This window comes from Clupea harengus, chromosome 20 (genome assembly GCF_900700415.2).
Source record: "Clupea harengus chromosome 20, Ch_v2.0.2, whole genome shotgun sequence".
NCBI lineage: Eukaryota > Metazoa > Chordata > Actinopteri > Clupeiformes > Clupeidae > Clupea > Clupea harengus.
The window spans coordinates 23,884,673-23,912,379 of NC_045171.1; the positions used below are offsets into that span (position 1 = coordinate 23,884,673).

At 45.5% G+C, this 27,707-nt stretch overlaps 1 protein-coding gene across 1 annotated transcript in view; it reads left to right on the forward strand.

The window, feature by feature from the left end:
* Positions 1 to 3,117: 3,117 nt before the first annotated feature.
* LOC105901755 (protocadherin Fat 1-like) overlaps positions 3,118 to 27,707 on the forward strand; it is a 36,613-nt gene continuing 12,023 nt past the window's right edge. The window contains exons 1-17 of the mRNA XM_031587298.2: positions 3,118 to 4,293; positions 4,991 to 8,277; positions 10,283 to 10,600; positions 11,312 to 11,373; positions 12,743 to 13,057; positions 13,245 to 13,455; positions 13,681 to 13,749; positions 14,081 to 14,220; positions 16,089 to 16,364; positions 16,806 to 17,016; positions 17,725 to 21,777; positions 22,717 to 22,913; positions 23,170 to 23,323; positions 24,509 to 24,742; positions 26,251 to 26,640; positions 26,825 to 27,039; positions 27,518 to 27,655. Of these exons, the coding sequence (XP_031443158.1) occupies positions 5,010 to 8,277; positions 10,283 to 10,600; positions 11,312 to 11,373; positions 12,743 to 13,057; positions 13,245 to 13,455; positions 13,681 to 13,749; positions 14,081 to 14,220; positions 16,089 to 16,364; positions 16,806 to 17,016; positions 17,725 to 21,777; positions 22,717 to 22,913; positions 23,170 to 23,323; positions 24,509 to 24,742; positions 26,251 to 26,640; positions 26,825 to 27,039; positions 27,518 to 27,655 (10,251 nt within the window). The 5' untranslated portion in view covers positions 3,118 to 4,293; positions 4,991 to 5,009. The remainder of the gene's footprint in view (positions 4,294 to 4,990; positions 8,278 to 10,282; positions 10,601 to 11,311; positions 11,374 to 12,742; positions 13,058 to 13,244; positions 13,456 to 13,680; positions 13,750 to 14,080; positions 14,221 to 16,088; positions 16,365 to 16,805; positions 17,017 to 17,724; positions 21,778 to 22,716; positions 22,914 to 23,169; positions 23,324 to 24,508; positions 24,743 to 26,250; positions 26,641 to 26,824; positions 27,040 to 27,517; positions 27,656 to 27,707) is intronic.

Consider the following 27,707-nt stretch of genomic DNA (forward strand, 5'->3'; position numbering starts at 1 on the left):
TTTCAGTTTCTTGGGTTCACAGTCCCTCTCGTCTGCCTCTGCTGCCCTGGGGCCAAACCGCCTTCCCTGGCTCCGTGTTTCTCCTTTCACTGTCAAGTTCAGTGACTTACTTGTTGTTTAGAGGTGTCGAACACTATTGATGCAACATCTGCAGTTTGGTGAAACACTGCCGATGACATACTGCAGTTGTGGAAAAAGACACAGAAATTCGCCAGGCAAAAGAGGAACTAGTAAATGTGGTCAGGGATGTTGAAGATGGTTCCTCTCTTTTAAGTAAAACATATTTTACACAGGCTGTTTTGCATAAATATAATATCCATTGGATAACAATCCAGTTCAAGTACTTATTACTTCTGGAAATGATTCATTTTCTTATTATTCACAAATCTTATTTTTAAAGGTAGACTCTTCCTCAACATACAATGATTAGTCTTGTAACATGAAATCCTAATACTCCTGTTATTTGACAGGAGAAAAAAATATATATTTCTGTAATAAATTGTACTTCATACATGATTCAAGCATGGCTAATTCCTATTTGCTGTGTGTTTTAAAGTTATTTAAGCAACATGATTATCTTCATGACAAATGAACGGCCGCCATGTTTGTAGCTGCAGAATGTTAAAGGCACTTTAGAACTGACTGTTTAGGAGAAACGGTCTCCTCAAGGACATCCTCAACATAACCACCAAGAAAATGGGGGCATCTTTTTAACAGTGATAGAAAGTGATTGAAGATTGAAATTTCCGGTAGTTGCGGTTGTGATTGTGATGCTTTTATAGTTCTTGGACCTAATTTAACTGAAAGGTAATTCCTTTATGAAATGGTGAAGGAAAGGTATTAATAGGACTGTTGTCTGGTGAAATAGTAATAAAAAGAGAAGACCCTGTCACACTGAAAGGGACATCTCTCATCCACTTTGGACAGCTCCCATCCATCTCACACACCAGTATTTGTACCCTCTTCACATATTCATACAATTGTATTCCCCTGCACAATCAGGCCTGGATAAAATGATATGGTGTGTTAGGAACTAATAACACTGATGACTGTTCTTGTGAAGTCCATGTGCTTCAACAGTACGTGCAATTCAGAACCAAATTTAGTGGGACAATCAGCCATTTCAATACTATTCATCGCCTGCCACATATGGTTTGTATTGCCATCAAGCTCATTTTCTGACTCCCACCTTTAGTTAAGGGTACAGAAGAGACAAAAGCTGATTACAAAAGCACACATAAGTAGCTGGATGGGGACTTTGGGTCTGCACGCTATTCAGAATCCACCCACACGTACACAACCAACGACTCAAAAGTTCTGAGTCAACCCACTGGCGTGCTATGCTAAGGGCCAGGTTTCTAAGCAGCTACTTGTATTTTCTGCCAATCCTATCTTGGCGGCTCACATCATACCAAAGGGATACAATGTCTCATATGAGCCAGATTAGAGCTGCCTTAAAAGGTAACGTGAAAAAAAAAATTCATACAAGAAAAGGATATAAATATTGTGATTCCCACATACAATGTAGGCTATTATGAATTTCTGTACGTAAACAGAGCTGTATAAAATATTGCAGAGCCATTCAAATTCATTATTTACAAGAAGTATGCAAGCTGTTCTTATTTCAAGATAAGCTTCTTTAAGGGTTTACACAGCATTTGGAGATGCATTTAACATTAAAGAAGATGAGTATAAAAAAATAAATAAACACACAAACAAGCAATATACCTTGAAATATATGCCCCAGTGTGCATATCCCTTCACTTATGTGCCTGGGAGCCTCGCTCTGCTCCACATGTTGCAATCCAAAAGTGAATCTCACCAGCCAATACGGAGCAGCAGGGGATTATGGGAGTTGAGGCGGCTGAACTGTAAGCGTTGGCCATCGAGCAGTCAGCCCCTTCCCACACCGTATCATCCGGCGGCAGCAGCTTTGCTCACACAAACGAACCGCCGTGCCAACGCCACACAAATCCTATGATGAAACCACTTTTGGGATGCACCGATTGTGCAAACAATACTGGTCCCACTATGCGTTTGTGGTAGTTCCAACCAATGTGATGTGTGACCGTGACTACACAATATGTACACATGATGTACACAATGTACAATGTTTAGGAAATACATAATATGCAGACCCTTTATATGTAATATATTTCATTACTGGTGTCTATGTCTTCTCTTGTGATCATGTGTGAAAGTGAGAAAAAGAGAGAGGAGGGGGGTTGAGTAAAGAAATAGAGGATTCAGGTTGTCAGTGGCCAATAGTATAAATCAAACAAATGTAAAAAATATTGAAAAGACGAGGGAAACTAAAGTATTGACAAATAACTTGTCATGCAAACCTAATGAAAATCACTTTTGATCATCGTCTCTCACTTCCTTGAACACAAACTAAGTCACACTTTGAGTCTCCACATTTTGTCATCCATTTGCACCTCAGGTCTGGAGATAGAGCACTTAATGTACATACGCACACACACACACACACACACACACAGACACACACACACACACACACACACACACAAACTCACACACACACACACACACACACACACACACACACACACACACCCACCCACCCACCCACACACACCCACACGCACAGATACATGTAGAAGAGCTTTGTCCATTCTGCCTGGGCACCTCTTCCTCTGCCTTAATAACTGCATTCAAGCAAGGAGGTGTTTAAATGTTTAAATGCACTCCTTCCCTCTGCAGCCATTACAAGCATGCTGAATCCTGTAAAAAGCTTGTGGTGACATTAAGATGCCGCTGAATGACGGATTTCCATTTAAAAGGAGAGAATAATAATAACGATAACACTCCCAAGGACCTCTAAAGCGGCAGCAATTAAGTAGAGGACATGAGAGAGAGTGAGAAAGAGAGAGAGAGAGAGAGAGAGAGAGAGAAAGAGAACTTTCTGAGGAGGGAGAGAACTGCATGTAGCCCAGCGCGTACTATGCATTCTTATACACCCTCCTCCACTTTATTTCTTTCCTGCCACTATGATGCAAATAAGGACACAGAAACCTAGCTGTGGCATTTGTTGTTAAAAATGGATTTCTCAAGCACAACAGCACTCTGAATGCAGATAGTTCTGCCTCGGAGTCTGTTATGCCCTGATAGAGAGGCCAAATAGAATTTCAGAGCAGCAACATCAGAGCGGGTACAGCAAGGCAGATTACTATATCTGAAATAGGATCTTTTTCTTTTTCTCTTTCTTCCTTTTTTCACCGAGTACCCAGGCACAGCAGAGCTTTTCTATAAACCCTCGGCTCCATTACATGGCTTTCCGTACCCAAAACATGCATAACCCCCTTGAAAATATATCATGGTGTGTTCTTTCCCTCCCCACAGACTTTCTAGGGGATTTAGAGCAATGAACACAAGATGGCTGATGCAATGTGCTCATCCACTGCGCTACAGGTTTTGAAATCCTGGCACTTGCGTGGCCCTAGAGGTTACTCTCGCATTGTATACTTTATGAGAGCTTTAGTCACGGTGACTTCTCATTCACTCCTGCACTTACTGCTGGGGGCAGTCGGGTTCAGTTCAGGAAGGGTTTCTAGAGAAGCACACTATAACCAGTGCTGCCAGTCCTATTTTTGGCTCTACTAACAATGCATTATGCAGAACTGAGGGTGTCAAGATGGACATGATGACCTGGTTGAATTCATTATTTTGACATATTTGACACATTTTTAATTTGAAATTATTTACATCCTTCATACACAAGATATGATGAAGCTTTAATTCTGCTTTAATGCGTTGATGCTGTTGAATTTGGCCTTGAATACGATTCCCAAACAACTTTTCTTATCGCAGAAATACATACCGCACGGGTAGCAATAGTCACTGATAGGAGATAAAATAAATATATATTTAAAAAAAAAAAAATTGAATTGCTCAGAAGAACTCAATGTAGATGATTCCTCCTGAACATACCAGTAACCTACATATATGAGCGATTCTGTGGTCTGTGATTGATGACATCACAGCGAGGGGAATCGCATGCAAACGGAGTTGAGGAGCAGTACTCCTGCCTCTCTTGTCAGGGGAGTCGGTGCCGCGCAGCAGCCGGTTAGGTGTGTGCGGTCGACTCCGCTTACCTCGTGACAGAATTAAGTTTATCTGATCGGACATCGGAAGAACTATGTTAATCGTCGCATTGCTTGTAGTGGATATATCCCCAAATACACTTTTTTCTTCATAGGCACATTTTTCCCGCATGCACCTGAGCGTTTATTAACCTTCTGGTCTCTGGTGGACTGCTCTTTCGTTGAAATGGTAAGAAAGGTGGTATTCATAATAATTATAATAATGATAATAATAACAATAATAACAATAATAACACTAATAATAATAATGTAATGTGTTTTGTCACAGCTTTTGATTTACGTCTACACGCAATTTATGTGATGATGTTTTTATTTAGTAGGCTACATGAGTGCAAGCATTTGTAGGTTACGAAGTCCACAATTGCATGCCTTTTTGAGCTGAATCTAAACGAAATAACTGTATATGGTTTGGCTAAACAATAGGACAATTTTCTCTCTGTTATCAAGCTTCACCATGAAAACTTTACAGTTTAACGCAAAGAGGATAGTCTATGCTGCCAATATTATTAAACGGTCATGTTGTACCAGGTTCAGTTCGTATTTAGTTGGTTTTGAAACTAGTAAGAAGCCACGTATTGTATATAACATAGATTGTAATTGTCGCTAGAGGCTTACTGTCAAGAAAAAGAAGATGTTTCACCGTCAGTGTGCTTGCACATGTTGCTATTTCATGGTGCAATATTTCCTTGCTCTGAGGTGAAACGCCAGAGTACCTACGCACTGTGACGTTCATCACACACTTTTGTAGGGTTCGCTGTATGGGAAAGCAACGCATTGTTTTATTTTAACCACAATCATCCTATTGTTTCTTTCTTTCTTTCTTTCTTTATTAACTTTGCTTTGATTTTCTGCCTGTCTTCATCCAGGTTTGATGATGTGAGTGTCATGATGGGGGAATACTTGTCCATCATACTGGTGATGCAGATCCTCTGGAGCTGTGTGGGGACTCAAGAACAGCAGACCTTTTCACCCCTGCAGTTCACACAGGCACTTTACAATGTCACCATATATGAAAACTCTGCCGCAAAGACTTATGCTGAAGCCCCCCCAAAAATGGGTGTGCATCTGAGAGACCGGTCCTGGGACATCCGATATAAAATAGAATCCGGAGACAATGACAGCATGTTTAAAGTGGATGAGTTTCTGCTGGGGGACTTCAGCTTCTTGCGCATACGGACTAAAGGAGGCGGCTCGTCCACTCTGAACCGGGAGATCAAGGACCAGTACGAGCTCATAGTGATAGCACAAGAGAGGCTCAGTCGTGCCGAGGCTCAAACGCGGGTAGTCGTGCATGTCCTCGACACCAATGATCTCAGACCCCTCTTCTCGCCAACCTCTTACCGTATCTCCATCCCCGAGAACACAGCCCTGAGGACAAGCGTCAGCAGGGTGGTAGCGACAGACGCCGATGTTGGCACAAACGGGCAGCACTACTTCAGCTTCAAGCAGTGGACAGACGTGTTTGCCGTCCACCCCGCCAGCGGCGTCATCACTCTGACGGGCAAACTGGATTACGCCGAGACCAAGCTGTACGAGATGGACGTCTTGGCAGAGGACCGGGGCCTGAAGCTCTACGGTAGCAGCAGTGGTGTCGGCGGCAGCAGTGTGGCAAAGTTGACAGTCCAAGTGCTGCCCGCCAACGAACAGGCACCTGTTATCACAGCTGTCCCCGTAACTCCATGGACCACGACCAAAGACCCCACGTATGCCATTGTGAGCGTGTGCGACAGCGACCCGGGGCTGAATGGCGAGATAGCATCGCTGAGCATCGTGGCGGGGGATCCGCTCCAGCAGTTTAAAGTAGTCAGGCAGGGCCCAGGCGGCAATGAGTACAAGATCAAAGCCCAGAGAGACGTGGAGTGGGCAGGCCACCCGTTTGGGTTCAATCTGACTCTGCAGGCACAGGACAGAGGAACCCCGCCAAGGTTCTCCTCCGCCAAAGTGGTGAGGGTGCAGCCCCCTCAGCATTCCATAGACCCCCCTGAGTTTGAGAGACCGCTCTACACAGTCAGACTGAGTGAGTTTGCCCCTCCCCATACCTCCGTGATTATGGTGAGAGCTCAGCCTAAAAGCCCTCTAATGAGGTATTTACTAAAGCCCAGAACTCACCAGCCACTGGGTCCCTTTGCCATCAATGCAAACACAGGATTCATAACGACTACTCAGACAGTTCGAGCTGATCTAGTCAGTAAATATGAATTCGAAGTAATTACCAGTGACAGACAAGCTGCCACCAAGGTGGTTGTTGAGCTGATTGATGAAAACAACAACACTCCAAAATTCACTCAGCCAGTGTACACTGTTGGTGTTGATGAAAACGTTCCACTCGGGACCAGCATACTCACAGTGAGCGCAACGGACCCCGATGAAGGTGAAAATGGCTACGTGACCTACACCATTGCCAATGTGACCCCACAGCCTTTCCACATAGACTATTTCACCGGTGTAATCACCACGGCCGAGGACTTGGACTATGAACTCATGCGGCGCGCCTTCAGCCTCAGAGTGAGAGCGTCTGACTGGGGCTCTCCCTTCCGTCGAGAGGCCGAGACGACCGTTTCAATTACACTGAACAACTTGAACGACAATGCGCCTTTGTTCGAGAACATTGACTGTCAGCTCACCGTGCCAAGATCCTTCGGCATTGACGAGATGATAGCCATCATTTCTGCGATCGACATGGATGACTCGGGTGTAGTGCAGTATGAAATTAAAGCTGGAAACACTATGGGGATTTTTGGCCTCAACCCAGAGTCTGGCATACTGTCACTTAAAAAGCCATTAGACTCTGGCCAGGCTGTGAAAATGACTTCGCACACTTTGGAAATAGCTGCGAATGATGGCGAGAACTCCAGCCCACCCCTCTTCATGAACATAACAGTTGTGACAGGTGTGCACCAGGTTCGCTCGAAATGTGTCGACACCGGCATCGCCAGAAACCTGGCAGGACAGCTGCTTCTCAGAAGCACAAACCACCGGGGAGAACCCGCGGAATTGTATACAGATGTTCACCTGGTTAATCAACATCCTCCTTCGCTAATAGAGCCTACTCGTTTGCTCGAGGTTAAGGAGGATGTGCCAGTTGGAACAGAGATTCTCCAGGTCAGAGCGACAGATGCAGACAGTGGTTTCAATGGGAAACTGTTTTTTGTCATTTCTGGAGGAAATCTTCAGAGTTGTTTCTCCATTGACAAGGACACAGGCAAGCTTGTTATCAATGAACCTCTCGACAGAGAAACCACAGATCAACATGCTCTAAACATCACTGTTTATGATTTGGGATCACCTCAAAGGTCTGTGTCACATATTCTTCAAATAAAAGTGCTAGATGCTAACGATAATAGCCCTCAGTTTCAGCAACATGAATACTCCATTGAAATAAGCGAAGACACAGCCATAGGGACAGACATCATTCAACTACAAGCAACAGATCAAGACTTGGGAGCGAGTGGGGAGGTCAGATACAGTTTTCTGTCAAAGACTGACCAATTCCACATTGATGAACAGACGGGCATCGTAACAGTAAAAAGCCTGTTGGATAGAGAATCCCACGCATCCTTTGCTCTCAAGGTTGCTGCGAGTGACGGGGCCGTGGAGGAGCCGGAGCTCGTTTCAACAGTGACACTGAGAGTGATACTCGGAGACATCAATGACAATCCGCCCCAGTTTTCACATCCACTGTACCGCGCCCGAGTCCCGGAGGACCTGCCCGTCGGGTCGGTGGTGGCCTGGCTGGAGTCACATGATCCAGATGCGGGCCCGTCAGGACAGGTGCGCTACAGCCTGATGGACGATGGGGACGGGGTCTTCCAGGTGGACAAGGTGAGCGGGGCCGTGCGGATCTCAAAGAGCTTGGATTTCGAGAGGAGACAGGTGTACAACATGACTGCCCGAGCCAAGGACAAAGGAAAGCCGGTGTCCCTGACGTCGACATGCTATGTCATGATTGAAGTGGTGGACGTCAATGAGAATCTACACCGGCCCGCCTTTCCTTTCTTTAGCAACTCGGGGTATGTGAGCGAAGATGCCCCAGTTGGAACAACAGTCATAAAGGTTATGGCAGCAGACAAAGATGGTGGCAGAGATGGAGAGGTCAGGTACTCCATTCAGGATGGATCGGGCCTTGGAGTGTTCGCCATTAATGAAGAAACAGGTGAGTAGTCTAACCACATGCATACTGTATGTGCTATTAAATCATATAAATTGCCCTGACATTTATTAAGAGTTGCTCCAATTGCTCTTTTTTGAATGATATTAATATAAATATGGTAATAAATAACCTCTATAGAGAGCAGGGGTTCTGAAAAGCTACTCACTTACAAAAACAGGTTCTATTGCCACTACAACAGAGCGTGTGTTTGTTGCCCCTCGGAGGTGAAAGTTGATCTCTTTAACATTTACTGCTGCTGGATGACTCCCAGTGTTTCAGGCTGAATGAAAGCTCCAGAATGCTGGGTTAGAGAGCGTGCGCTGCACACACAGACACACAGACACACAGACACACACGGCGCTGCACACACAGACACACAGACACACACTGCGCTGCACACACAGACACACAGACACACAGACACACACTGCGCTGCACACACAGACACACAGACACACAACAGAGTGTGTGTTTGTTGCCCCTCTGAACGCTTCAGAATGCTGGGTTAGAGAGCGTGCGCTGCACACACAGACACACACTGCGCTGCACACACAGACACACAGACACACACTGCACTGCACACACTGACACACAGACACACAGACACACACTGCACTGCACACACTGACACACAGACACACAGACACACACTGCGCTCCACACACAGACACACAGACACACACAGACACACAGACACACAGACACACATTGCGCTGCACAAACAGACACACACTGCGCTGCACACACTGACACAGACACACAGACACACAGACACACACTGCACTGCACACACTGACACACAGACACACAGACACACACTGCGCTGCACACACAGACACACAGACACACACAGACACACAGACACACAGACACACACTGCGCTGCACAAACAGACACACAGATACACAGACACACACTGCGCTGCACACACAGACACACAGAAACACAACAGAGTGTGTGTTTGTTGCCCCTCTGAACGCTTCAGAATGCTGGGTTAGAGAGCGTTCGCTGCACACACAGACACACACTGCGCTGCACACACAGACACACAGACACACACTGCGCTGCACACACAGACACACAGACACACACTGCACTGCACACACTGACACACAGACACACAGACACACACTGTGCTCCACACACAGACACACAGACACACAGACACACACAGACACACAGACACACACTGCGCTGCACATACAGACACACAGACACACACAGACACACAGACACACACTGCGCTGCACACACAGACACACAGACACACACAGACACACAGACACACACTGCGCTGCACACACAGACACACAGACACACACAGACACACAGACACACAGACACACACTGCACTGCACACACTGACACACAGACACACAGACACACACTGCGCTGCACACAGAGACACACAGACACACACTGTGCTGCACACACAGACACACAGACACACAGACACACACTGACAGACAGACACACAGACACACACTGCGCTGCACACACAGACACACAGACACACACTGCGCTGCACACACAGACACACAGACACACACTGCGCTGCACACACAGACACACAGACACACACTCAGCAGCAACTGTCCACCACAACCACAGCAATCCTCCTGCCTCCTGTCTTCTTCCATTCTGAATGTGTACAGCTCAACATTATGTACATGGGGTCAATGCATATGACCCCGGGTTAATAAGGCCGCATCAAATATTCTTCTTGTTTTTTTTTTGGCATTTTCATAAAAATTGTGCTGTGTCTAACTTTAGAGGAGAATAATGAGGCCGAAATATGCAAATTTCCCATCGAGGCTTGGCCCGTGTTTGCTATGCAAAGTCTTTGAGCCGTCTTAACGTCACATGACAGTTATTTTATGGCAGTTATTATTTTATGACCGTCCTGTGCTATCTTTGCTGGTCTGCACTTACTTCTGCTGCATCCACTTTCCGTGAAACTTTGCACAAATGTAGCACAAAATGTTTCTTCTGTTTCTGCTTTTCCTAGGCGTCATCTACACACAGGAAAGGCTTGATCGCGAGACCACAGGCCAGTACTGGCTAACCGTTTATGCTACCGACCAAGGTGTTGTGCCCCAATCGTCCTCCGTCGAAGTGTACATCGAGGTCCGAGATGTCAACGACAACGCTCCACAGACCCCGGAGCCCATCTTCTATCCGTCTGTGCATGAGAACTCCCCAAAGGACACCTCGGTCATCCAGATCGATGCATCCGACCCGGACACTGGGGAAAAGAACAACAAGCTCTCCTACAAGATAACCAGTGGGAATCCCCAAGGATTTTTTGCAATTGACCCTAAAACAGGTAAGATTCCTAATAACCTCTGTGTTTTGTCACTGCAGTCATGCATGACTGTACAATAGTGTGGCCATCATTGTAGGTATTTGTAATTTGTAAAAAAAAAAAAAAATGGATGAACTCCTGTGCTAATGCTTTCTTCATGTTTTTGGAAGCATCCAGCCAATATTTACACTGTAATCTTCAGATCATCTCCTGTTTCATAAAAAAAGCAAGATTCCTATTACTTTACACATTCACTTTCAAGGTTTGCCTTTTACGTCTCCTTCCCGAGATTTGAGAATTGGTCTTGACTGAGTCTGCTTGAAGGAGATGCTTATTGTCACGGTGAATGCCGTTAGAGGAGAGATTATAAGGAGTTACTTTGGATCAGCAGATTTGAATAAAACATGATGTGTTTGATACTAAAAAAGCAGAACAGCTGTTCTGGTTGATTTGAATTTTTTTCTAACATAGGAAGAAAAAATACTGGGTTGACGAAGGGTAATCATTTTCCTTCTTTTGTTAGGGTGACAGTTGTTTTCACCCTAACTGTCTAAAATAGTTTTGATTGATTATTTTTCTTCTGTTGGTGGGGATTTTCAGAGCACATTTTTTAATAGAGTTTTATAGTTGCCTGTATGTGTTACTCATAAACACTACACTAAGCATGCATATATATGTGTATACACTATCATTGTGGACAAAGTTAATTGGAAGTAAATAATTTATTTGCAGGATTGGTGACAACAACATCCCGGAAATTAGACAGAGAAAAACAGGAGGAGCACACTCTTGAGGTAAGCCATCTTTATGCAGGAGAGTGATCCAGATTTATAGTGGGAAAATGTCAATGTCAGCTATTATCGAGTAGATTAAGCCTATACCTTTTAGCCAGAGAGAAGACATTATGCTCTGCTAATGCATGCCCAAATGAGGGTGATGTTAATTCATTATTAAAAGAAAGGAATATGAGGGGAATACTGTCAAATGAAGACAGAGCCATCAGTCAGTGAAAGACATGCCAGTAGAATTTGCCGGCCTTGAGGTGATTTGTATTCAAACTCACACATTTCCCGACAGCTCACATTGGACTATGGCACTCCTTCTATCTCCCTTCTAGAGAGCTAGAGTTTTAGCCAGATTGTGGTCATCATTCCTAAGAACATTGAGAATGTGTTTTTGGTTTGTATCACCCACATCCATCCTCATATTTATTATGTGACATTTAAGGAAATGTCTAAAACATCAGACACTGACTCATGTTCTGGGATGTTGAGGGCTTGCTGAAATATAATGATGGAATAAGTTGACATTTCTACTAGTACAGCATATAAATGTCATAGCAGAAGAGAGTCAAATAGCGTACATAATTGTACAAAATACATTGGTCATCAATATTCACTCAAATCATTGATCTTGTAGTTCAAATTTCCTCGCATAAAGTCTTTAAAGACAACTTTGAAGTTCTACTTATTCAGGAAAGGAACATTTCCACTGCCATTCTATTTTATTTACCCTACCCCTTCTTTTTGAGTACTCAAAACAGAAGGGGTTGTGGTTGAAAAAACCTCTTGATGAAATGGGACAACCTTTCAAGACTCCTGCCTGCCCACACACGATATGGAAATGTCAAAATGCGGGACTGTCATATACAAATCATCTTCAAAGCGAATGCCCTAATCGAGCATGCTGATGCTAGCGAGTTTCTGTTATGCTTGTTATAACGATCTATGTAATGCATTGAAGGAATGTTAATGTTAATGGGAATTTATATTAACAGGGCGGGTTAACGAAGAAAATGCTTCTATTTATGTGTCTCTTGTGACACTTATGAGGCACTTGTGCATCTTTCTCAAGGCATTCTGGGAATTCAGGGTGCTATCACACTAGAGCTTTTGGTGCAGACCAGGTCCACCTTGAGCCATTAGTTTGGTTTGTTTTGGTGATTTGAATCCAGTAATCGCTCTCAAGTTCTTACCACCAAAACGGACCAAATGTGAAAAGCGGCTTCAGTGTAGTCCTACCCATAGAGATTTCCTCCCAGCAATTATATCAGATGAGCGGGGAAGTGCAGAAAATGTCCTGCTTGATTATTTATTTGAAGCAGTGCTGCAGTTGTCTGTGATGTGACGCTCATGCTGCTCCCACATCTTTTGCTCATTACAGATCACCGTCACTGACAGCGGCACTCCAGCCAAATCTGTAGCCACCAGGGTGATTGTGAACGTGCTGGATGTGAATGACAACACTCCTCAGTTCCTAGAGAAGGTCTACAATATCAAGCTACCAGCGCGAAGCAGGACACTCGAGAGGGAGCCGGTATATAGGGTGATCGCCTCAGACCATGATGGAGGCCCCTACTCGGAGGTTTCATACAGTATCGAGGACGGCAACAAACACGGGAAGTTCTTCATCGACGCCAGAACCGGGCTGGTATCCTCCAAAGACACTTTCTCTGCTGGAGAATACAATATCCTCATGGTAGGTTACATTACCCCCCCCACCTCATTTGCGCTGTCAGTTTTTTAATAGAGACCTATGTGGCTGGACACAGTAGAGTTATTCACTGAGTCTTTCTCAGCAGTCAGCAACTGCTGAAGTTTTCCTACTGTCATAAGCACATACTGTGGGAAAGAGACGCAAACGTGCTTACGCCGCATTCTTGCAGATAAAGGCCGTGGACAGCGGCAGGCCGCAGAGGTCGTCTACCTGCCGGCTGCACATCGAGTGGATCCACAAGCCCAGAGTGCCAGCTCAGGCCCTGGAGCTGGAGGAGATGCCAACGGCCTTTACAGTCATGGAGTCCGACAGAGTGGGTCACATGGTGGGGGTCATCCGCACGGCGCCTACAGACTGTCCCGTCTGGTTTGTAATTAAAGGTAACCGATGACGACACAATGCAGTTTTGGACTTTAGAAGCAAGGTTGTATGGACTTGCCTATTAATCTGTATGGTTTATACTGTACGTCCTTAGCACTGTAGAAGTGTCTGTGTCTTATCCTTCTCTGTGTCTTACCACTCTTATTCATTCAACACCTTGCCTTAATGCTGACGTGTTTCCTTTCTTCTCTCTATTTCCTTTGCATGACCCTTTCGCTTTCAAGGAGACGTAGATGCTAAAGATGTTTTTCACATCATTCAGATGGCCTCTGACCTGAATGGCACAGCAGAAGGTATCTGCTGAAGTCTTGTGATCAACCTCTTCTTTAACTCTCCCACTGTAGGCTGTAGTTACAGAGCTGTGCGTCTTATAGCACCATTAGGGTCAGCATACTTATGTATGTCTTTTGTTGGTTTGAAATGACTCCATCCACATGACTATAACTATAATTATTTGTAACGTATGTATTTACTTGGGAGAAGTGGGCACAACATGTCCTCTTTTAACTTCCCTTTCATGCTGTGAATAGATAAATACACAGGGACCCCTTCATTGTCTGATTGTTAGGGGCATAGAGAGGTGGATTTTTCTCATGTAAAGTCTTTTTTTTATTGTTGAAACAGGTGGGAATGATGACAGCAAGTTTGACATCAACAAGGGCAGTGGAACCCTCATTGTCGCAGGAGCTCTTGATGCGGAACAGAAGTCAAGTTACAACTTGACCATAGAAGCCACAGATGGATCCAGGCGCATAACCACACAGGTATAGAACCCTATTCTATACAACATGCAACACACACACACACACACACACACACACACACACACACACACAATTATACACACACACACACACGTGCACATTTCTCTTTTTTCCAAAAATAGAAGAATGGAGACATTATAGCAGCAACACAGGTCTCATGTCGAGCTCCATTGTAAAGGAAGCTCTCGTATAAGACAGACAGGAGATGACAAGCCATCATTTCCTGATTGTCTCACATGAAGACAGCCTGAATGCCAATGCAGAACCTCTTTCATTAGATTTCCCACTCCTGTCAAGGGCACAGGAGAGGCCCTCATATTTCTAACTGCGTTTCATATGACAGGCAATGTCTCACCCACCACCTGACCACCCCAAGCCATGAATGCAGGAAAGGAAAATCGGTGTCTCTCACATATCAGGGTAACAGCCCTTAAGGAAATTGCCATCAGTGGAAAAAACACCACCCCCTGAAAAGACATATGGAGCACATTAAGATGAACCTAGGAACCACAGTGTAGTGGTGTATCTTCAGGGGTTGTTTGGTGTGTGTGTGTGTGTGTATGTGTGTGTGTGTGTGTGTGTGTGTGTGTGTGTGTGTGTGTGTGAGTGTGTGTGTGTGTGTGTGAGTGTGTGTGTGTGTGTGTGTGTGTGTGTTAGTATGTGTGTGTGTGTGCGTGTGTGTGTGTGCGGGTGTGTGTGTGTGTGTGTGTGTGTGTGTGTGTGTGTGTGGGTGACTGGCTTTAGTGTCGACCGTGGCACACTGAGAGTGCAGGCTCCCGATGTCCTCTGTGCCGTGGTGTGAGCATACCTGTCCTGAGGCTCTTCCACATGCATGTGTTTGTGTATGTATACACCCGGCCTTATCAAGTCACAGCAGGGGACTCATATATCAGTGGGTGCAGCTCTGCCCGAGGTGCAGAGAGAGAGAGAGAGAGAGAGAGAGAGAGAGAGGGGGAGAGAGGGAGGGGGAGAGGGCTGTGACAGAGAGTGATATTTCAGAACATAAGTGTGGAGAGTCTTTCAGGTTTCAGCCACACAGACTTTTTCACTAGCTTTATCTCTCTGACTCTCTCAGGTTCTGTCTGCCTGTGTCTGTCTTTCTGTCTGTCTCTCTCTCTCTCTCTCTCTCTCTCTCTGTCTCTCTCTCTCTCTCAAACACACACACACACACACACACTCACATACACTAACACACACACACACACACACTTACACACACATGAACACATCATTACACAATTCTTATATACATTGGTTGTAATTGCCTACATTATTCTTTATACTTGTTTGATGATGACGATGATGATGGTGATGATGATGATGATGATGATGATGACAGTGATGATGACAATGATGATGATTATTATAGTCAATGTCAGTGAGCATAGAAAGCGCTCTGCTAAAGGTGCTGGGCAAATAGGATTTGGTCGAATGTGGCTAGTGAACAGAATTGCTGCTGAATGTTTTTGGTTTCATAAAATGTGTTTGCACCTTTATTTTATCGAGATGTTTTAATGATACAATTTAAAGTGCCTTTGTCCAATTGAGGCTATTTTACACAAAAAAAGAAAATAGCGCTATAATCCTGCAACACATTTTCTGATGACAGAAACATAGCATAGTACCATTTATCACTGATTATACTAGTGGCAGTATTGGAGTATTGGAGAATACAAGAACATGTGTGGAATATCTAATGAAATTTCAAAATGTGACACAGTGCTGATGACCAGCAATGTGCGATAGCTATTAATATTCCACAGACACTGTTGGAGTGCAGATGCCTACTCTAAACCTCTGTCTCTCTCTCCCTCTCTCTCTCGCTCTCTCTCTCTCTCACTCGCTCTTTCGCTCTCCTTTTTTCAAAGGTTGTCATTGAAGTGACTGATACAAATGAACACCGGCCTGAGTTTTCTCAATCTCTGTATGAGATAAGCATCCCGGAAGAGACGCAGGCCGGGACTAAAATCCTAGAGATCGTTGCCACCGATAAAGACCTGAAGAACAAATTATCTTACACGCTACTGAGCAGCACAGACCCTCTGAGCCTGCAGAAGTTTCGCCTTGATCCAGGAAATGGCTTCTTATACACCACTGAAACACTGACCCATGAAGTCATGAACAGACACTCACTCACCGTGATGGTATGGTAATGTTTTATCATGCATGGAAGCAAATGACATCAGATGTATCAGAATTCAACATGTTTACTGTGCTAATGTTTGCCTAAGCAAATGCAGCCAATGCCAATTCAGATAAAGCAACAATGTGTGTGTGTGTGTGTGTGTGTGTGTGTGTGTGTGTGTGTTAGTGTGTGTGTGTGTGTGTGTGTGTGTGAGTGTGTTAGTGTGTGTGTGTGTGTGTGTGTGTGTGTGTGTGTGTGTGTGTGTGTGTGCGCCTGCGTGCGTGTGTGTGCGTGCGTGTGTTTAGCTCTGTGCATATCTTGCTTGACTTAGTGGATCTCACTGAACTAATTTCTCCACAAGAGTAAGATGTATTGTACCCAAATACCACAGGCTATTGTGTATGCACAACACCAACACGAAAAAAGGTCACTTCACTTCAAGGCTCCTGTTTTTTCTCAGGTACGAGACCAAGACATCCCTGTGAAGCGTAACCTGGTGCGGGTGATAGTCAGCGTGGAGGACAACAATGACAACACCCTCTCTTTCACGAGCCCTCGTTACTCCGCCCGTGTGTTAGAGACGGCAGCCTTAGGCAGTGCTGTGGCACAGGTGTCTGCTTTAGACAGAGACAAAAGGAAGAGTTCCGAGCTCCTCTACAGCATAGACTCAGGTATGCCGCCTCATTCAGATCAGTCCTTTTGTAGCAGGAAGTCAGCTTCACTGGGGATTTTGTCAGTTATTCAAATGGTTGACACTCCCAAATGCTTGCAGAAGATTTCTAAAGCTATTCAACGACCAGATTGTGAAGGCATGGTATGTTTTCTATAGGTAAACATGGATAAATAGAAAAATATCCCACATAGTGCACAAACACACGCACACACATGCACACCCACACACACACACACACACACACACACACACACACACACACACACAAACACAAACACAAATGAAAGAGAGAGAGAGAGAAAGAAAGAGACAATCATCCAGTCATCATCTATCAGGAAGGCAAAATGCTGATTAATTATGTATTCTTTGGATGAGTGATAATTAATGAAAGTTTGTTTGAAATTACTCAGCACTGTTCTGCAACACCAACACCAGCTTTGACATAATTACAATCATCTGTTGCATTTCCCTTTGAAATGACCTGAAACGTACCTGAAAAGACATACGTTCATGCTTACATCTAGATGAAAACTGAAAGTATGTATAAGTATTATCTTATATCTTATCAAATTGAAAGTAGCTTTATTGGCATGACCGTTCATGTACAGCGTTTCCAAAGCAAAACAACAACAACAACAACAACAGAACAAACCAAAGTGCACCAGCACTACAAACAACTTATCTATTTCCTTTTTTCTTTTCACAGGAAATGAAGCGAACACATTTTCAATTGATATTTTTTCTGGAATGATTACTGTTGCTAAGGAGCTTGACTGCAGCAATAAGAGCCAGTTTGTGCTAATCATCAAAGCCTCTGACAAGGGCGAGCTTCCTCTGAGTGCTGAAACAACGGTCCACATTTCTGTCACAATCTCAGATAACGCCAAACCAAAATTCACCCATGATGAAATCTCAGCAGAAATCAGCGAAGCTGCACCAGTTGGGAGTTTGGTGACTTTGGTCGAAGCCTCCAGTCAATCGTCAGTCTCCTACCAAATCAAAGAGGGAAACACTGACTTTGCCTTTGTTGTAAATCCAAACTCAGGAGCCATTGTCACACTGAGGCCTTTAGACTATGAGACCACATCTTCATACCGATTGATTGTGCAAGGTACAAACATGGCTGGTTCGGGGAGCAGCATGACTGTGTTTGTTCACGTGAAGGATGAAAATGACAATGCCCCGGTCTTCACGAAAGCCGAATTCTTTGGAACGATCAGTGAGTCCGCTGCAATTAGAAGCTTAGTCTTAACTGATGAAAACTCCCCCCTGGTTATTCACGCCAGTGACGCAGACACGGACATGAACGCCAGGCTTGTGTATGAGATAGTGGAGCCAGACGCACGGAACTACTTTGCCCTTGACTCCAGCACAGGTGCGATTCAGACAATATCAGGCCTTGACTACGAGCAGAGGACTGCTTTCCAATTCATAGTGCAGGCCCACGATACTGGCACGCCTCGATTATTTGCCAGCAACGCTGCCAGAGTGACGATCCAAGTCATTGATGTCAATGACTGCGTGCCAAAATTCAGCCAGGACTTGTATGAGGCGACTCTTCTTCTGCCATCCTACAAAGGGGTGCGAGTGATCTCTGTGGATGCAACAGACCGAGACACTCAGGCCAAACTGCTGTTCTCCATTACTGATGGCAACGTCGGAGAGAAATTCAGAATCGATGCTGTTACAGGTGCCATTTTTGTCCAGAATTGTACTCAGCTGCGCAACAGGTACAAGCTAACTGTGAGGGTGTCGGATGGCCGATGGCAGAACAGTTCAGTTGTGAAAGTTGTGGTGAAGGAGAACAAAGATCAGAACTTACAGTTCACCCACAAAATATATACAGCTGTTGTACGAGAGAACTCCTCAGAGAGGAAAACCCTTGCCATAGTCTCCATGGTGGGGAGAAAGCTGAACGAGCCTCTCTTGTACACCATTCTCAACCAAGATGACCGCTTTGAAATAGGTCAAACCTCAGGGGTACTTTTTACAACTGGGATACAGTTTGACCGAGAGGAACAGGACATGTATGAGGTTGTAGTTGGCGTAACAAGAGAGCCAAAGTCATCCAAGGTCATTGCCCATGTTCTTGTCAGAGTCTCAATTGAGGACATTAATGACCGTCCACCAGTGTTTGTGAATTTGCCCTATCACGCCCTAGTCCAGATAAATGCAGAAGTGGGCCAAATTATTCGACAGATGTCTGCTGTCGACCAAGACACTGGCAAAAATGCAGAGGTCAAATACCTCCTGAATGAGCACAAGTATTTTCAGATGTCCCCCTCTGGAGACATCACCCTTAAGAGGCCTTTTGATCCAGACACCCTAAACACAAAGTTTGTACTGAGTGTGGTAGCACTCGATGGAGGTGAACCAGCTCTGTCCTCCACAGTTGAGGTGGCAGTGACCGTCCTGAAGAAAGCTGCGCCCATTTTTGAAAAGCCCTTCTACAACATTGAAATAGCAGAGAACACACCGCCACACACCTCAGTAATGCAAGTGCAGGTGAACGGGGTGAATGGCCCCAGAGCCGTGTACAGTATCTTTGAGGGGGATCCCCTCGGCCATTTCTCCATCAACTTCAACTCGGGTGTCATTAACGTCATTCAGACTCTGGATTACGAGGTCCATCCTGCCTATAAACTGAAAGTCCGAGCCACAGATGTCGTCACCGGCTCCCACTCAGAGGTCTTCATCGACATCATATTGCTGGATGTCAATGACAACGCTCCAGTGTTTGAAACAGATACCTACAAAGTCACAATCTCTGAGTCTATTGCGATTGGTGCGTTGGTCTTCCAGGTGAAGGCCATCGACGCCGACTTTGGGAGTAACAAAAGGGTTTTCTATGAGCTTCTGGAACCAGAAAGCTCTGCCTTGGCTTTGTTCAAGATTGATCGGGATACTGGGGTCATCTCCACAACCAGCCTTTTAGACCACGAAACAAATCCACAACACACACTCAGAGTAAGAGCTGTGGATGGAGGTACCCCTGCCTTGTCCAGAGAGGGCTCAGTGATTATCGACGTGTCTGATGTAAACGACAACCCGCCAGCATTCACACAGGAGTCTTATGAGGCGGCTGTTAGTGAACTGGCCGGTCGTGGTCACTTTGTTCTGAATGTCAAGGCAACCGATGCTGATGCCTCAGATGCTGGCAAGCTGGAGTACTTTTTCCTCTCTGGAAACGAGCGTGGACACTTTGCTTTGAATAAAAGGACCGGGGAAATAGCGGTATCAAATAACCACAGAAGTAGCGTAGAGCCCTCCTACAGTATGGATGTTTTGGCGACTGATAGTGTATTCAAAAGCTCAGCTGAGGTGAAAATCAAAGTGATCCGTGAAAACTTGCACAGCCCTTCTTTTAATCAGAGCGAGTATGCCATAGAGATCCCTGAGAATTCACCCATTGGCACACTGGTCACAGAAGTCAAAGTCACAGACAAAGACGGGACGAATGGTCAAGTGAAATACTTCATAGTCAACGAGGTCGCAAGAGATAAGTTTACCATTGATGCTGACGGGCAGATTTACACTCTGGAGAGCTTTGATAGGGAAAACAGCCTTGAGAAAGTAATAGCTATAAATGTTATGGCAAAAGATGGCGGTGGAAAAGTTGGATTTTGCTCTGTCAGTGTGATCATCAAAGACATAAATGACAACGCCCCTCAGTTTGTTGTGTCTGAGTATAATGTGTCAGTTCCTTGGGACATCTCTACAGGATTGTCCATCGTCAAAATAACAGCTGTGGACCTGGATGAGGGAGTCAACGCTGACGTTCTGTATGAAATTGACTCTGAGGTACGTCACTTTGAAATACATCCTCAGAGTGGTGTGATCACTGCAAAGCAAAGCCTTTTTGGATTTGAGAATAACCTCTACACACTCTACGTGAAGGCCAGGGATTCTGGAAGTCCACAGAAGCACTCTTTTATTCCCGTGAATATTTTGGTAGTGCCGTCACATTTGTCAGTTCTTGAGTTTGTGAAGCCAACCTTGCAGCTGAAGATTGAAGAGGACCTTCCTGTTGGAACGGAGCTGGATGTGGTCCAAGTGGAGAGTGGTGAGGAGTCTGTGACGTACAACCTCGTCAGAGGCAATACCCCCGAGAGCAACAGAGATGATGTGTTTGTTATCGACAGTATCACTGGTGTTCTGAAACTAGCAAAACGTCTCGATTACGAAAGTACCCCTCGGTATGGCCTCACAGTGCAGGCTAGAAAACACCAGGAGGGGATGGAAATCTTGTCTCTGATGGAGGTGAAGATTGAGCTGAAGGATGTTAATGATAACAGCCCCCAGTTCGATTCCGACCCATACGAATCTTACATTGTGGAAAACTCTCCAAGACAAACATCAGTGATCCAACTTAGGGCTTTCGATCTGGACACGGGGATGAATGGCCAAGTAACGTACAGCCTGGATAAGAACCAGGAATGCCCTGAGGTGCTGGAGCTGTTTACTGTGGAGCGTACGACCGGCTGGCTCACCACGCTGAAAGAGATCGACCGAGAGCAGAGAGAGAGGTACACCATATCTGTGATAGCCTCAGACCAAGGGAAGCAGCAGCGGATGACGGCCACAGCCACAGTCGAGGTGACTGTGGTGGACGTCAACGACAGTCCGCCACGCTTTGCGGAGGAGGTCTTCAAAGCCACGGCCAAGGAAGACGACCCTGTGTTTACAGTGGTTGCGGCCTTAAGCATCACGGATGCAGACAGTGAAGAAATCAACACAGAGATCAGCTGCTACATCACAGGTGATTATTATCTCCCAATCTGATACATGCACATATTTCTGTGAGGACCCACATCAAAATAGAGAATAATAGGGGGAAAAAGTATGGGCAGATGATATTATTTATTCCCGCTTTGGTATTTGCCCATTGTGTTATGCCAATCACATTTCCTTTTGGAAAATAGGCGTATGCTTGTATTGATAAAATAAGTACATGTAGCATTGTAGTCTGAAGGCAAAAAAAAACATTCTGTTGGACTGTTTGGAGCCACAAAGGATCATTCACATGGTTAATATACTGCATCTCCGGGAGGGCTTGATATTGAAAACCAAAAACAATTACTGAAGCCCTGAAGAGGCCACTAATGTCCGGCGACACGGCTGTGGAGCAATTTCCCAGTATGCAGGGCCTATTCAGTTCTAACAGCACTTCAATTTCAGTGTGTTTATTGTTGTCTTTGTTCAACCACTGTGCTATTATTTCACAGATGTGTGTACTGTCTGACAAAGCTGCGAACATCTGATGTTCTCTTCAGTACCATCAACAGCTCCAGTCATTAGACCCCTGAACTCATTTGGTCAGCCAGTTCTGTGCATGTCTATTTTGTTTTGCCTGAATTACAGTCTTTGTATTTTGTGTGTGTGTGTGTGTTTGTATTTTGTGTGTGTGTGTGTGTGTTTGTATTTTGTGTGTGTGTGTGTGTGTGTGTGTGTGTATATATATATGTGTGTGTGTGTGTGTGTGTGTGTCTGTATATGTGTGTGTGTGTGTGTGTGTGTGTGTGTGTGTGTGTGTGTGTATATATATATGTGTGTGTGTGTGTGTGTGTCTGTATATGTGTGTGTGTGTGTGTGTGTGTGTGTGTGTGTGTGTTTGTATTGTGTGTGTGTGTGTGTGTGTGTGTGTGTGTGTGTGTGTGTGTGTGTGTGTGTGTGTGTGTGCGCGTGTCTGTGTTTTCAGGGGGGGACCCTCTAGGGCATTTTGGTATTGAACAGAGTCGGGGGGAGTGGAGTCTGACCGTGAGGACACATCTGGACAGAGAGAAGAGGGATGGCTACCTCTTAAACATAACAGCCACAGATGGCACACATTTGGCCCGGGCAGCTGTGGACATAAAGGTCCTGGACGCCAACGACAACAGTCCTGTGTGCGGGAAGGTAAACGGTTCATGCCAAATTAGAATAGACGTGCCCTGTACATCTGCACGTGTCTGAGTGCTGTACTGGCAGAGACTGTCCTTGGACTACACTTCAAAAAATGTGTGTGGGGAAACAGAAGTAGTTGGATCTTGATCGTGTGGCAGCATTCATGTGATGCTGGAAAGGGGGTTCATTCACACATAGCTGTTTGGCTCGGGCTAGGTGTGTTTTTCTGCTGATGTGTTCTGCTCTGATTTGTCCTCCGGTTCTTCAGAGTCTGTATACTGGAACGGTTCCTGAGGACGCTCCAGCTGGGCTACTGATCCTGCAGGTGTCAGCCAGCGATGTGGACATCCACGCCAACGCCCAGATATCCTACCAGCTCTCCGGAGACGGGGCTGAGCGCTTCAGCCTGCATCCGACCACAGGTGAAATGACACACACACACACACACACACACACTCACACACACACTCACACTCACACACACACACAGATACACACACACACACACACACAGACACACACACACACACACACACAGACACACACACACACACACACACACACACACACACACACACACACACACACAATCTTTTCTCTGCAGAGGGAGAATGAGACATAATGTGACAGCATGTTCTTCATAATGTTATTCTAAGAACTATATACCCAGTCAAGTAAAACTAAAGCTCATTACACCATTCATTTCACACATCTCACTAGCAGAACACATCTGTGGTGCCTGAGAATTGCTAACGGCTATGTGAAAATCATAATGACACATAATCTTATGTAAGAACCACCATGCCAGGCACAAACCCACGTTCAATTTGAAAATACCCATATGTGCAGCATACATTAAGGTCCACTGAGGATGTCCATACATGCAGCACACTATTGAGGACTTCATGACGAGCTTGAGCGCCCTAAGCATCATTTATTTACCTTCAAAGGGTAGAATGTAGATGCTGGCGCTGATGTGTCCACGGGTCTTCACAGTCCTGGGATGGCCACTCTTCAGAGGGCCTTAATTGATGGCGTTACCCCACATCCCTGGTTTAGATGCCGGTGCTCAGAGAATATTCATAAGTGTGTCCGCGGGTCTTCACAGGGCTTGAATGGCTGCCTCAGAGGGCCTTAAGTGCTGGTGTTACCCCAGATCTCTGCTTTAGACAGCAGCAGTGAAGGAAGCTCCTCAGTGTCAGGAGATTTAGAGGCACAGCGTAATGAGGAGGATGTCTCTATGTTTCTGAGAGAGAGTCGGGCGTATCAGGGGACGTCCTCCACAGAGGTTTCTTTCAGGCTTTTGAGGCCATGAGCCTAAAGCCACTTCTCTCTCAGAGCTTCCAAACTGCCATTATTACCATAAGAAGGCTGTTCCCTCGTTTGTATGCACCAAGTATGGCTTACTGTTTTTTTTATCGATTTCAAGAAAATGGAAAATAAGTATGCTTGCACTGCCCTAGAGTTATAAGTAGTTTTTATAGTATGTAAGTTTATGAGCAAATATATGAATTATGTAAAACACAACTTTAAAATTGTCCTCCATCACCATGTGAATGGTTTTAAATTTCATATTTTTGTACTTTATTATATTTATGTTTTTGAAGGTGAGCTGAGAACTCTCTTGCCCTTGGACCGTGAGGAGAGGGAGTTGTTCGAGCTCACAGCACGAGCGCAGGATGGAGGGGGCCTCTCCTGCCAGGTCGCCGTGGCGATAGCTGTGGCCGACGTCAATGACAACCCCCCACGGTTCACAGCGGACGCCCATCACTTCAGAGTGGCAGAGAACACAGAGCCTGGCACCTATGTGGCCCTAATGCAGGCCATAGACCTGGACACTGGTAGGTGGTGCCATTTGAAGGGCTGAAATCCGACTGCCCGCCCACCTTTCTATCTGCTATCAGACATGAATATCAGACACAAATATAACGATGAATTGCTACTGAATTAACAACATTATACAGTGTGTTTTACCTCATCCTCATCTAACATGTGAGTCGAAGAGACAGGGCTTCATAAGGATTTATGATACAGATTTTTGTAATTGCCATCACTCACAACACCTGTCGAATTCAGACACCCACTAGTTTAATTATCCCCTATTGTCGATTGTCTGTTGAACTAATTATTCTCTATTGTCTGTAGAACTAATTATCCTGTATCAATATGTAGAACTAATTAACCTGTGTTGTCTCTCACTCATTATTCATCGGCAGTATATTCATTCACAGTGAATTGTAAAATCTGAAGGGTTGATGGCGTTTCTGTGCTGTGAGTTGCTCCGTACCCTGTCAGAGCCTTCAGCGATCTGTGGCATCAGCAAGAGACCCAGAATGCTTTGCACTGATGTTTGCTCTGCCACAGTCGCTGTTTGCACTCCTGTTGGCTGTCAGCAAGATGCCATAATGGCTCACACATGCATGTCTCATTGCCATCCTCTGGGAACAATTAAACACTTGATGAGATGGCAACCGAGGCTTGCACTGAATTTTACAGTCGAAGTCATTCACATTCCTGAATTCCTTTTTTAAAGATGTCCCTTTCGCATGCTACAGGGCATTAGCTGACATTTTTACAGTTTGTTTTCACTTGCAACTGTCTTTTTTTTTTCTTTCTCTCCCTTTTTGCCTGGTAACCGATTTTAAGAATGACATTTTGAGGTCTCCTTTTTAGAGAAAAGTGTAGTGAGAGCTGAATTGCTACGGCATGCCTGTTCTTCACTCAAGTTAGGGGGAGGCAAAATGTCAAACAAATTCCACTCTTCTGTCGAGCTCAAAGGCTGCTGTTGCAGGGTGTGTTTGCGCCCTGCTCACAAACAAGCATGATTGTGTTCGCTAATCACTCTGCGTAAGCAACGCACCGCACAATGACAGAACGGGGCGTCCCTGTAATCACTGTTTCTGTCGCGCCGCTTCTGTTCATCAAATTGAGAAAAGCATGGAAGTCAGTAGCGCTGTTTCAGTGGTTAATGGGGGGTTGCTAAGTGATATGGCCCAACCGACTCACTGGCCACGCTTCTGTCAGGGTGCATGCCAGCTGGGGAGACAATAATAGGTCAATAATAATAAAAGTTTGGATGGCCTTAGTTGTCATGACCGATGGGGAGGCCACTAGGTAATAATCACTACTCTGTTAAAGGCAGGCTTTAAACACTGAGTTTGTTTTCAGCTCCATTGGTCTTTTGTATGTAACCACTGCAAAGCTGCTCATTGTTCATTTTGGCGCTGTGTCCTTTTATTTGTCTTTCTCTTTGTCTCTGTTGCATCTGTCTGTTAGTTGGCCTCTTATGTCTGTGTTCCTCTCGTCCTCCTTTTCTCTCTCCTCTCTTCCTTTCCTCTGTTTTTTTAAGGGATGAATGGCAAAGTTCTGTATTCGTTTGAGGACTCTTGCGGAGGCCAGTTCTCCATCCAGGAACGTTCGGGAATTATAAGTCTGGAGAAGCCCCTGGACCCCGGCGTCCAGGCCATGTACACGCTCAAAGTCCGAGCCACTGACCAGGGCTCTCCTCATCAGCTGTCATCGCTCGGCTCCGCCACCGTCACCGTGCGCACCGCCACCGACTACCCGCCCGCATTCCAGCTCAGGGAGTACGTTGCCACCGTCCCGGAGGACGTCTCCATGGGAACGCAGATCCTCCGAGTCTTCGCCGGCAGCAGGGACTCAGATGCCCGCGGCGAGATCACCTACTCCATCACCGGTGGCAACGAGCAGGGAGCGTTCAGCATCAACTCCCGCACGGGTGTGTGCCGTCCTTCTGTTCTCTCGGCTCAGGCCATCACTCAACATCACGTCACGTCACACCGCCACGAAGCCGTGACGGCGAAGGATAATTGTTTTCCCGGAAGGTCTCGGCACCGACTGTGTGTGGCCCGTTTCTAATGAAGCATCTCTGTGTGTGTCCCCCCCCCCTCCCCCCTCTACAGGCGACATCTTCGTGATCGAGCGGCTGGATTTCGAGTCGTCCCGTGAACACTTCCTGACTGTGGAGGCCACGGTGGGGGGGAAGGAGCCGCTGAGCGACATGGCCTCTGTCAGAGTCAACGTGACGGACGTCAACGACAACAGCCCTGTCTTCAGCCAGGGGGTGTTCTCAGCGGTTGTCAGTGAGGACGCCAGGCTGGGGACATCTGTGGCGGCTGTGAGTCCTCCATACTAGCTGTAAAATGAGCCATCTGTTTAGTAAAGAATTGTGTCATTTTTATTGAGTAAATGTTACTCTGAAAACTTCAGTCACATTTTCATATAACAAAGTATTATCATTTTGGGTTGCGTGTCAATATGTCTGTCAAGCGTTACTTGATTTAGTCTATGTATTCAGGAATAGACATCATTTTTTAACATTATGGGTTGTTTAAAATTACATCAAAATCTCAGTATGCTAAAATGAGTCTGTTTCAGATAAATAATCAGATGAGGTGTTGTAGCTTTGGAAAAGCAAAATCTGTCTACTTCTCAAAATAGAAAACCTACCAATAGTTTGTTCACCACAATATTTGGACATGCAGAGAATCAGCTAAAGATTGATATCTGTCTGCAGCAGGATCCTCTGTTGGTTGGACACATCAGTAATGGCATTAGCATTGACCTGGCGTGACATGTGTCTGTTGCCTCATCAGATTATGGCGAGCGACATTGATGGGCCTGCCAATAACCGCGTTCGCTTCTCCATCGTCGGCGGCAACCAGGGGAGTCCGTTCCTCATCGACGCAGTCAGCGGGGAGCTGCGAGTGGCTCGGCCGCTAGACAGAGAGCAGGTGAGGCCGCCCACCACCATGTCTGAAAGCTCTCTCTCTCTCTCTCTGTCTC